Source organism: Salvia miltiorrhiza, chromosome 2 (genome assembly GCF_028751815.1).
Source record: "Salvia miltiorrhiza cultivar Shanhuang (shh) chromosome 2, IMPLAD_Smil_shh, whole genome shotgun sequence".
In the NCBI taxonomy this organism is placed as follows: Eukaryota; Viridiplantae; Streptophyta; class Magnoliopsida; order Lamiales; family Lamiaceae; genus Salvia; species Salvia miltiorrhiza.
In genome coordinates, this window is record NC_080388.1 from 46,155,340 (window position 1) to 46,167,375 (window position 12,036).

Sequence of the window (12,036 nt, forward strand, 5' to 3'; positions counted from 1 at the left end):
ATTGATTTTGCCAAAGCTTTCGATTCTGTCGACTGGTCTTTTCTAGATTTTATGTTGAGAAAAATGAACTTCAGTCCAATCTGGAGACGGTGGATCTCAGGGTGCCTTGGCTCTGCGTCGGCCAATGTATTGGTTAATGGAAGCCCTTCGGGTGAGTTTCAGCTTCAGAGAGGGCTTAGGCAAGGAGACCCTCTTTCTCCTTTTCTCTTCTTAATTGTGGCGGAAGGCTTGAACCTGCTTGTTGAGAGAGCTGTCCTTAAAAATCTTCTGGAACCGATTTCTCTCAGCAACGGGGAAATTCGAATTTCACATCTTCAGTACGCAGATGATACGATGCTTGTTGCCACTGATAAGATTGAGAACGCTTGGGCTTTTAAAAGTTTACTAAAGCTGTTTGAAGTTATCTCGGGCTTAAAAGTGAACTTTGACAAATGTAGCCTGGTGGGGATTGGAATGGCTGAAAACACCAGTGTAGAGATGGCGCATACTCTGAATTGTCAGCTTGGAACCCTCCCCATCAATTACCTTGGTATCAAGATTGGTACTCGCCTTTCTCGGACGGCGGAGTGGAAATACTTGGAGGAGAAAGTCAAAAGGAGGATTGACAAGTGGAATCATCGAAAGATCTCTTTCGCTGGGAGGGTAACTTTACTTCGCTCGGTTCTTGCCTCTATTCCTCTGTATCAATTGTCTTTTTCCATTGTGAATAAAAGTGTGTTGTCCAAAATCAGATCATACATGTGCAATTTTCTGTGGGGGGGAGGGTCAGAGGAGAGAAAAATCCACTGGATACAATGGAAGGAATTGTGTAAAGATGTCGGACAAGGGGGACTCGGTCTTAAAGATCTCGAATGGTTCAATAAAGCTCTCATGGCTAAATGGTTATGGCGTTTTCTCACAGAGGGCGAGGCTCTTTGGGCCCGAGTGGTCCGGGTTTGTAGAGGGGATATTCAGTGGGATGATAATGGTTTTAGAACCAAAGATTCTAATAGGCTGAAGTCGGGTTGGTGGGAGAGAGTCCTGGGCATGACTAGGGGGGTAAAAGGGAAGTGGTTGAGGGAGAGCCTTGCTACAGAGGTCGGGGGGGGAGAGATTCTCCTTTTGGAATCAGTGTTGGGCAGGGGATAAAAGCCTCAAGGATTCTTTCCCTAGGCTTTTCCGTATCAGTAACAATCAAGAAGGCACTGTGAGGAGTATGGGAGAGTGGTCTGATGGAATCTGGAGTTGGAATTTGAACTGGAAACGCGAGTTGAGGGGGAGAGAACTGGATCAGTTTTCTTCCCTTTCCTCGTTGATCAACAGTTTTGATATTATTGCAGGTAAACCAGGAGGATGGAGGTGGAAAGCTGACCCAAAAGGCATCTTCTCAGTCAAAGAAGCGTACCGTGCCGTTAGCAAATCAACCGAAACCAATTTCAACGATGAGTGTGATCTGAAATTTCTTCAGATTTGGAAAGCAAAAGCGCCGTTCAAGGCCAAAATGACAGCGTGGAGACTCCTCAAAGGAAGATTGGCAACTACCGACAATCTCCTCCGAAGACAAGTGCAGCTGCCGAATGAGGAACTGACCTGCATCCTTTGCAAAGACCAGGCTGAATCCATTGACCATCTTTTCTTCTCTTGCCAGATGACAACTGAAGTCTGGAACTCTATCCTCCTCTGGATTGGTAAGCATGCGGCCTTACACATAAGAGCGAAAGATCATCTGCTTGCTTTTTCGAATCTTGGATCCAAAGCCGATAACTTCCTTCTCACAAGTGTGTGGATTTGTGTTATTTGGAGTGTTTGGAATTGGAGGAATGAAGGCAAGTTTAACAAAGACATTTGGAGTAAAGACAAAATTCTGGCAGAGATCAAGACGAGAGTTTGGGGGTGGAAATCTGCCTTTTCTTTGACGACCTCTTCACCGGATTTCAGATCATGGTTTGTTGGTGATCAGATTCTCGGTTGCTCATGATCTTCTTGTGTTTTCTGCCTTCGACTTGGAGTTGGCTGTTTTTCTTTTTCGTTTTCGCTGCCTTGCTTTGCTCTTGTTTTGCTTTTCTTTTCTTTTGGTACCCCTGGTACCGGTTTTCTTGAAATAAAAAAGGCGCTTTTTCTGATTAAAAAAAAAAAAGAATTTATTAATCTCTGTTTGAAATTTAAGACTGTTTTTGTCCACGGAAAATTTATCATATTATGGACAATATACATGAATTTTAAATTAATGATTGATAATGTTGTAAATGAAGTAAGAGCCCCACTATAAATCTAATTATAAATTGAATTAATATAAATTGAGTGATTATAAAGTGGAGTAAGAATTTCATCAATGACAATTTTGTAAATGATAAGAATTGAAGGTTAACAAGACGCGATGAATTGTGTAGACCCCATTACTATAAGGGAGCGTTTACTTTGCATGATTGATAAAATGAAGAGTATATGATTACTTTTATTCCATCATTTTGATGGGATAAGAATAAAGCAAAACTAGTTTAAATGATAAAAATAATCAATGGTCTTAAAATATCTGAAAGTTTTAATCTAACAAAGTAAAATCTATCAAGGCTAATCCTTATAAAAGTAAACACCTCCCTAAATAGACGTAACCGTTTTTTATGGAGTGATCGAAAAATATTTTTTTTGTGGATATAAGAAATAACTCTTAAGTATAATTAAAATTTATTAATTATAATTAGGGCGAATATGCATCCATTTATAAATATCATAATTGTCTTAATCTCTCTCTCGCGTGATTAACAAATCAATATATATATAAAAGTAAAATAAGCTCTCTATCCTACATGGCGTAATAGAATCACTCTATTCTAATTTTACTCAATTCTCATTCATTCTTATTTATTTATACATTTCTAATCAAGTTTTACATTTAAAAACTATTAAATAATCATATAAATTTATAGATAAATTCTATACTATTAAATAATCATATAAAACTATTAAATAAAATCTGTACTATTAAATAATTGTATAAAACTATTAGATAAATCCAACATATTTATTTAATTATTATCACTCCATTCTAATTTTCTTCAATTCTCATTCATTCTTATTTATTTATATATTTCTAATCAATTTTTACATTATAGCAAAATAAATCATATCCTACGTAGCATCGTGTAATCACTTCATTCTAATTTTCCTCAATTCTCATTCATTCTTATTTATTTATAAATTTATATATATTATAGCAAAATAAATCTTATCCTACGTGACATCGTATAATCACTTCATTCTAATTTTTCTCAATTCTAATTTGTTCTTATTTATTTATATATTTCTAATCAATTTTTACATTATAGCAAAATAAATCATATCCTACGTAGCATCGTATAATCACTTCATTCTAATTTTCCTCAATTCTCATTCATTCTTATTTATCTACAAATTTATATTATAGCAAAATAAATCTTATCCTACGTGGCATCGTATAATCACTTCATTCTAATTTTCCTCATCAATTCTCATTCATTCTTATTTATTTATATATTTCTAATCAATTTTTACATTATAGCAAAATAAACCGTATCCTGCGTGGCATCGTATAATCACTTCATTCTAATTTTCTTCAATTCTCATTCATTCTTATTTATTTATACATTTCTAATCAATTTTTACATTTAAAAACTATTAAATAATCATATAAATTTATAGATAAATTCTATACTATTAAATAATCTATATATATATATATATATATATATATATAAGTAAAATAAACTCTATAGCAAAATAAATCTTATCCTACGTGGCATCATATAATCACTTCATTCTAATTTTTTCTCAATTCTAATTCATTCTTATTTATTTATATATTTCTAATCAATCTATCTATCTATATATATATAAAAGTAAAATAAGTTCAATCCTACGTGGCGTAATAGAATCACTCTATTCTATTTTTCCTCAATTCTCATTCATTCTTATTTTTTCTAAATTTTTAATCAACAAATTCTATATATCTAATTTCGAACCTATCATCAACAAATTTCTATATCTACATTATAGCAAAATAAATCATATCCTACGTGGCATCGTATAATCACTTCATTCTAATTTTTCTCAATTCTCATTCATTCTTATTTATTTATACATTTCTAATCAATTTTTACATTTAAAAATTATTAAATAATCATATAAATTTATAGATAAATTCTATAATATTAAATAATCGTATAAAACTATTAGATAAAATATGTACTATTAAATAGTTGTATAAAACTATTAGATAAATCCAACATATCTATTTAATTATAAATCCTACATATATTATAGCAAAATAAATCTTATCCGACGTGGCATCGTATAATCACTCCATTCTAATTTTCCTCAATTCTTATTCACTTGAAAATTTTAACTTAATAAAATGATGGCATTCATAATAGGAATCCTTATACCCTCTTAATTGAGATTGTTCCAAGTGTGACTAAAACTTAAATAAAGTATACCAATAAATTAATCCACGAAAAGCAATCAATTCAAATGTCAATTCATTTTTTAGAAAAGATATTCTTCAACTAAATGTTATAATAAGCTCTATCCTACGTGGCGTAATAGAATCACTCTATTCTAATTTTCCTCAATTCTCATTCATTCTAATTTTTTTAAATTTTTAATCAACAAATTTCTATATATCTAATTTCGAACCTATCATCAACAATCGTATAATCACTTAATTCTAATTTTCCCCAATTCTCATTCATTCTTATTTATTTATACATTTCTAATCAATTTTTACATTTAAAAACTATTAAATAATCATATAAATTTATAGATAATTCTATACTATTAAATAATCGTATAAAACTATTAGATAAAATCTGTACTATTAAATAATTGTATAAAACTATTAGATAAATCCAACATATCTATTTAATTATAAATCCTACATAAGAAGGAGCGAGGCGGCTCTTTCAGACGAAGAAGAAGAAGGAGATAGGCGCCGCCCCAACTCTGAAAAATAGGTTTATAAATACTCTCTATGATTTTTTTTTTATTGTTAATTGTAATCGAAACTGGAGAGAGTTCTTAATTATTGAGGTGGGTTCTTTGGATGGCAATTAAAGTAAATACATGAAGTTGTAAAGGGTATAATTGTATAAAAAGTGAAATAAGACTCTTTTTTGTGGACAAAAAAGAGGATAAATTGGACTATTTTTCGTGGACGGAGGGAGTATATGATTGAATATGATTTCAAATTTGACGATGTTGTTTAAAGTTTGAGACGAGATTATTTTCATAACTTAATTATAGTTTCACAAATTATAGACAAAATGATACTTACAAGTAAGTTATAATCTTCAAGCTCCATACAAGATAATGCTCAAAATTCAGATGTGGTATTTCAAACTCCAAAGAATATGATTTTCAAAATTTTGACGTTCAAATGTCGTATGTGGTCTTTAGAGCTTCATATTACTATCTGGTCTTATTAGGTTCATATGAGATAATACTCAGATGACATATGTTTAATTAAATTATTTCTTATCCGTCAAATTTAAAGAATTTGAACAAACTTAATACTCCCTCCGTCCCCCAAACATCTTCCCAGGAGAGGATGACACGAGTTTTAATAAAAGTTAGTTAAGCATTTGATAAGTGAAGAATGAGTCCCACAAAAAGTGAAATTGTAAGAGTGATAGTTAGTGAAAGTGGAGAACGAGTCCCATAAAAAGTGAAATTGTAAGAATAATAATTAGTGAAATTATTTTTAAAAAAATAGGTTAGGAAGATGTTTTGGGGATGAACCAAAGTAGAAAAAAAGGAAAACGTTTGAGGGACGGAGAGAGTAAATATTATCGATCTACGATTAACAGTAAATGCGACACATCAATCGTACATCATATCATACTTCAAATTTACATATTTTTTTCTTCTAAAATATTCAATCCCACATCAACTTTTTATAAACTTCATCAAATGAATATTTATATAAAAATGTATTTCTATTATCACAACCTACATTTAATTGGCGAAAGTGATTAAGATTAATAGTATTTCAAATATTGTATTACTAATTTAATTTGATCATATCAAATTAATTAAAAAAATAATTTATATATAAACTATTTCATATATTATAGTAATAAAAATAATTATAAATGATGACATAAAATAATTCCCGTCGAATTTTGACGGGTTAGACGCTAGTTATTAGCTTTAAAGAGAGAGTGGCAAGGCTAGTAAATGTGATTTGAGAATAAAGAAGGATATGCCCCAAAAGTGCCACAATAATGAGCGGGAAATTATTGATCGGAAATGAAGTGATGAGACAAAATATATAAGATAATTATGAGCAAAGACATGATGAGATATGGTGGGGGCGTAACGCGGAGGCCAGAAAATAATAATTAATAAACGAAGTGGTTCATGGAATTAAAGGAACATCCGAAACATGATTACAACTCATTCTATTATTGGATTCTTCCAATTACCAGGGGAGCAGTTCACCTACGCATTTTAATAAAAATATTGAAATGTTTTCTTCAATAATAATTTTCTAATAAATATTGTTTAAATTGAATACATAAGAATTATTTACAATCCTTCGAAATGCATCACCTCTACTATACAACGAAATTAATAATAAGATTGTAATTTTCATGGACAGTGAAGTAAATGAAGTAGTATCTAATTTTATAAGATCTAGATTTTATCAATATATTATATTTGCTTGACTTTATGTATTCTTTTTTTTTTTTTTGAAAAATGACTTTTATGTATTCAATTTAACTTTTTCTAATATATTTACAGCTTGACCAAGTGACTAAGTATAAGAATAATATTTTAAATGACACCCACAACCAGAATCTGGCCGAACACCGACGGAATATTCCGTCGGTAAGAATCAAAATTCCGTCGGTAAATGGAGATACCGACGGATTACCGACGGATTTTACCCGTCGTGAAAACGCTCGTCGGTAAATGATTTACCGACGGATCTTTTCTGTCCGTCGGTGGATACCGACGGATTACCGACGGACATCTCCGTCGGTAAGTCTCCGGCGCCGGCGTTGGCCGTGGTAGGTGGCGCGTTTACCGACGGATTACCGACGGAAAATTCCGTCGGTAAATTAATTATTATTTTTAAATTTTAAATTTTAAATTTTAATTTTTAATTTTTAATTTTTTTTTTTTTTTTTTTTTTTTATCAACCTATGTTCGTATTCTACAAGTATTTCATATTTCTAATGTATTTTGAACTTAATTGCATATGATTTGGCCAACTTCCCAGTGGGTCACCCATCTTACTAGTGCTCTGAGTCAAGCACGCTTAACCTGGAAGTTTCTTTCGAGTGGTCGCCAGTACCGAGGACTATTAATGAGTTGGAGTATTAGTAAAATTTGTTATACGAAAAGCCTAATATATAATTCTTCATGGATTAATTAACTAATTAATCATCTTGAGAACCAAGTGGATCCTAATGAGTTGGAGTATTAGTAAAATTTGTGGGTTAAGTACCAAATCCCCTAAATGTTGGGGCCCCTATCGCATATATGACCCTATAGTCAGGGTAAGTACTGTGTACTACCTCAACGTGGCTAAACCTAAGCAAATCCCCCCGCGTTTTAACGGCGCTTAACACCGTTAGTTAGGGGTTCAATTTCTCCAAAAATTGGGGTTTTTGATTCCCAACCTCCGCTGCCGCTTCCCCGCCACCGCCAGCCATGCCTTCCCCGACCACCATCACAGATCCACCGCCCTCCACCGCGTCTTCTCCAGCTCCAGCTCCCTCCGCTACCCTCCCCCACCACCACACCTCTTCCTCCACCGCCTTTCCTGACCACCATCACAGATCCACCACCTTTCCTCCACCGCCCTCCACCGCGTCTTCTTCAGCTCTAGCTCCCTCCGCTATCCTCCCCCACCACCACACCTCTTCCTCCACCGCCTTTCCCCACCACCATCACAGATCCGCCGCCTTCCTCGACGGCCTCTAGCCTACCCCCAGCAATCCCTTCTCCTCCTCCACCGCCCTCCCCCACCAGACTATGCGCCTTCGCCGCACCAACTGAAGCTCCAAAAATTGGGGTTTGATTCTCAATTTCTCGACCTCCCTCTGAATTGGGGTTCGATTTCTTTTATTGTGGTGGTGGTGGCGGTTGAGAAGATGAGAGAGGATGTTTGGCAATGGCTACTGGGAAGATTGGAGGAGGATATACGGTGAAGAGAGAGAGGGGGACGCCGGGAGGTTTGGGAAAGGGATGTCTGGTGGCGGTGAAAGGTAGGTGTCGTAGAGCCACTGGCAGAGGAAGACGTTGGCGCAGCCGGAGGAGGCTGCAGAGAGGGAGGAGTTGGCGGCGGAGGAGATGAGAAGGGAGCAGGCGGGGCGGTCGGTGTCGACGAGGGACGGAGGAGGGGCCCACTCTAATTAGAAATAAAAAAAATTAAAAACTAACGGTGTTAAGCACCGTTAAAACGCGGGGGGAATTTGCTTAGGTTTAGCCACGTTGAGGTAGTAAACAGCGCTTACCCTGACTATAGGGTCCTATACGCGATAGGGGCCCCAACGTTGGGGGGGATTTGGTACTTAACCCAAAATTTGTTATACGAAAAGCCTAATATATAATTCTTCATGGATTAATTAACTAATTAATAATCTTGAAAACCAAGTGGATCCTATCATTATGTAACATTTTCTATTACATATATTGACGATTGTCAAGTGCCAATGAACTTTAATCATTCATTATTTTTTTCTTATAAAAAATCTTAATTATCTTTTATATATGCGTGCAAAATCTGACCATTTTTATTAATTTTAATAAGCAAAATAATTCAGTAGTCTTTTTAATTTTATTGACATTCTCGTAATCATTTATATATATATATATATATATGCAGTTTTAGATTGTAATCATTTATACATTAAATAGGAAATGTTAAACAGTGCTGCAATAAAGAAGGTGATTTTTTTTTTTTTTACTTGGGGGAGTTGGGGAGGGGGAGCAGTGAGGTTTGAACCTCATACCTTAAAAAGCAAAATAAATTAAACTTCGAATAGAACCATCTAATTGTGTTTGACATTCACTTAATTAATGGAAATCAACCGCATATGTAAATGCATCTATGATATCTATATTTAGATGACTGGATCGTACTATCTTATGCAGCGGTAGAGTCTAATATGTTTGATTAAGATTCACAAAATATCAAAAAGAATATAATTAAGAGTGAAATTTCATTGATTTTCTTTTGAATATCAAAAGAACACAAGAAAAAGGAAAACAAATTAATCTCCTAAACATTTTATTAAATTATCAAAATTCAACTGCACAATACATACAAAAATCTCCTATATATAGATTAATTAAATAGGCCAACCTCGTAAACTAAAAGAAAAGGCCTAATAATAAAAATAACAAGTAATTAAATAAACTAATAAATTAAACACTTTTATATCATTCTCCTGCATCAAAACGATTCGTCCTAGAATTAGATTGTTAACTCGTGATCGTTACAGTACTACAGTTGGCATATACGATATTTATATCTAGGGTGAGTATTCGGATTGGATTGAATTTTTCATAATTCGATCTGATTCATCCAAATATTCGAAACTGAAATTTGAAAAAATCCGAATAAAATTCGATCAGAACCAAAAAAATTTAAATGTGTGGAAAAAAATTTAAAACTCAAAATCTCTAAAATACATATAAATCTAACCAATTGGAAAATTATGATTCGATTAAAATCCTAGTTAACAAATCATTCATTATAATCGACCAAGATGAGAGTGAGAATGTGGGGTTAGAAAGTAGAAATATTTGACTATATATATATATATATATATATATATATATATATATATATATATAGGGAGAGGTTCAGGAAAGAACCATAAATAAAAAAAGAACGGAGAACCATTTTCAGCCATTCGATCATCAAGATCTACGGTAGATGCATCATCTTGTTGGATGAATGCAGATACTGGGTTCGAATCCTGAAGGTAGCAATTTTTTTTATTTTTTTGAGTGCATTAATTTTAACAGCGAATGCATTATTTTTTACAGTGAATGCATTAGATTTGATGGTTCTCACGTTCTCACAAATAATGTAGTTCTCCCTAGAACCACACCCTATATATATATATATATATATATATATATATATATATATATATATATATATATATATATAGGGGGCCGCTCCAATGAGACCCCCTAATTTTAGTGAGATCTAGGGCACGATCTAGTGCGTTTATTTTATCAATCCTATGGCTGATATTGTATCTGGAGGGTGATTTTTTTTCGCAGGGTTCGAATCCTGGAGGGAGCAGAATATTTTAAATTTTGTTATTCATCAGTATATACTGCATTGTTCATCAGTATATACGGCCCTGTTCATCAGTTTATATGTCTTATTCATTACGAATTTTTTAAATTTTATTTTTCATCAGTATATACATCTTGTTCATTAGATATACGTTTTGTTCATTAGTATTATATGTCTTATTCATTGTACTCATGTTACACGAAAAATAGGGGGTCTCACTGGAGCGCGCCCCTATATATATATATATATAGGGGTGGGATAGAATAAAAACACTCTTAAGTGTATAAAATATAAATGATTTTCAACCCTTAGATCATCAAGATCTACGGTTGATTCGTAACCCTGTTGGATGAATTCGTGGTCCTGAGTTCGAATCCCAAAGGTAACAAAAATTTATTTTTCGCAATTCGTAACTCTGTTGGATAAATTCATACGTGTTCTACATAAAATTCGTACATTAATAAACGTTTATATTTTATACACTTAAGAGTGTTTTTATTCTAGCCCACCCCTATATATATATATATATATATATATATATAGGGGCGCGCTCCAATGAGACCCCCTATTTTTCGTGTAACATGAGTACAATGAATAAGACATATAATACTAATGAACAAAACGTATATCTAATGAACAAGATGTATATACTGATGAAAAATATAATTTAAAAAATTCGTAATGAATAAGACATATAAACTGATGAACATGGCCGTATATACTGATGAACAATGCAGTATATACTGATGAATAACAAAATTTAAAATATTCTGCTCCCTCCAGGATTCGAACCCTGCGAAAAAAAATCACCCTCCAGATACAATATCAGCCATAGGATTGATAAAATAAACGCACTAGATCGTGCCCTAGATCTCACTAAAATTAGAGGGTCTCATTGGAGCGGCCCCCTATATATATATATATATATATATATATAGAGGGTTCAACAAAGAAGCTAAATATTGTGGAGAATAGAGAATTCGTAAAATAAAAACGAACAGATCTATAATTTTAATGAACAGATCAATGTACCGCATGAACAACAATTTGCCCCGGGTTCGAATCCTGTTGGTGGCGAGTTTTTCTATATTTTTACTAAATACGTCTGTTCATTACTTATGTTGATCTGTTCGTAAAATATATAGATTTGTTCGTTCTCTCGAAAAAGATAATTCTCTGTTGAACTCAACCCTATATATATATATATATATATATATATATATATATATATATATATATATATAATTACCTCAATAACAATTTATAAAGTATTAGTAGAATAAAAATAAATGTCTAAAACAAATAGATAACACTGACGAATGCTAAACGTGAGCGGAGCTCACATAAGATATGTAACATAATATTTCTCTACATATATATATGTGTGTGTGAGGGGGCTAAAATAAAAACACATTTTAAGATATAAAATAGGAACCATTCTCAGCCCTTAGATCATCAACGATCTACGGTTAATTCATCATTTTATTTGATGAATTCATGATCATGAGTTTGAATCTCATAGATAGGAAACAAATTTAATTTTCGTAATTCAAACATTTACACAACGAATTCATAGATAGTAACTTCATACATTTGCATACGATTTCTCTAAAATTAAATCTCAATTGTTAAATTATGAGTAGATAAATGGTCTAGATTTATTCTTATTTTATACTCTAAGGGTTATTTTTAGCGGTGTGGTTCCAGTGACATTTATATTTTATGTGAGAAATGAGAATAACGAATTAATCAACATA

General features: G+C 32.9%; 1 protein-coding gene across 1 annotated transcript; it reads left to right on the forward strand.

The window, feature by feature from the left end:
- The first annotated feature begins 1,195 nt into the window (after positions 1–1,195).
- LOC131009611 (uncharacterized) lies at positions 1,196–1,957 on the forward strand. The gene has a single exon (XM_057937026.1). It carries the CDS (start codon positions 1,196–1,198, stop codon positions 1,955–1,957), a length of 762 nt encoding a protein of 253 aa, XP_057793009.1.
- The last annotated feature ends 10,079 nt before the right edge of the window (positions 1,958–12,036 follow it).

Excerpts from the sequence above, each read along its gene's own strand:
- LOC131009611 (XM_057937026.1), top strand. The coding sequence starts at position 1,196 with ATGGGAGAGTGGTCTGATGGAATCTGGAGTTGGAATTTGAACTGGAAA.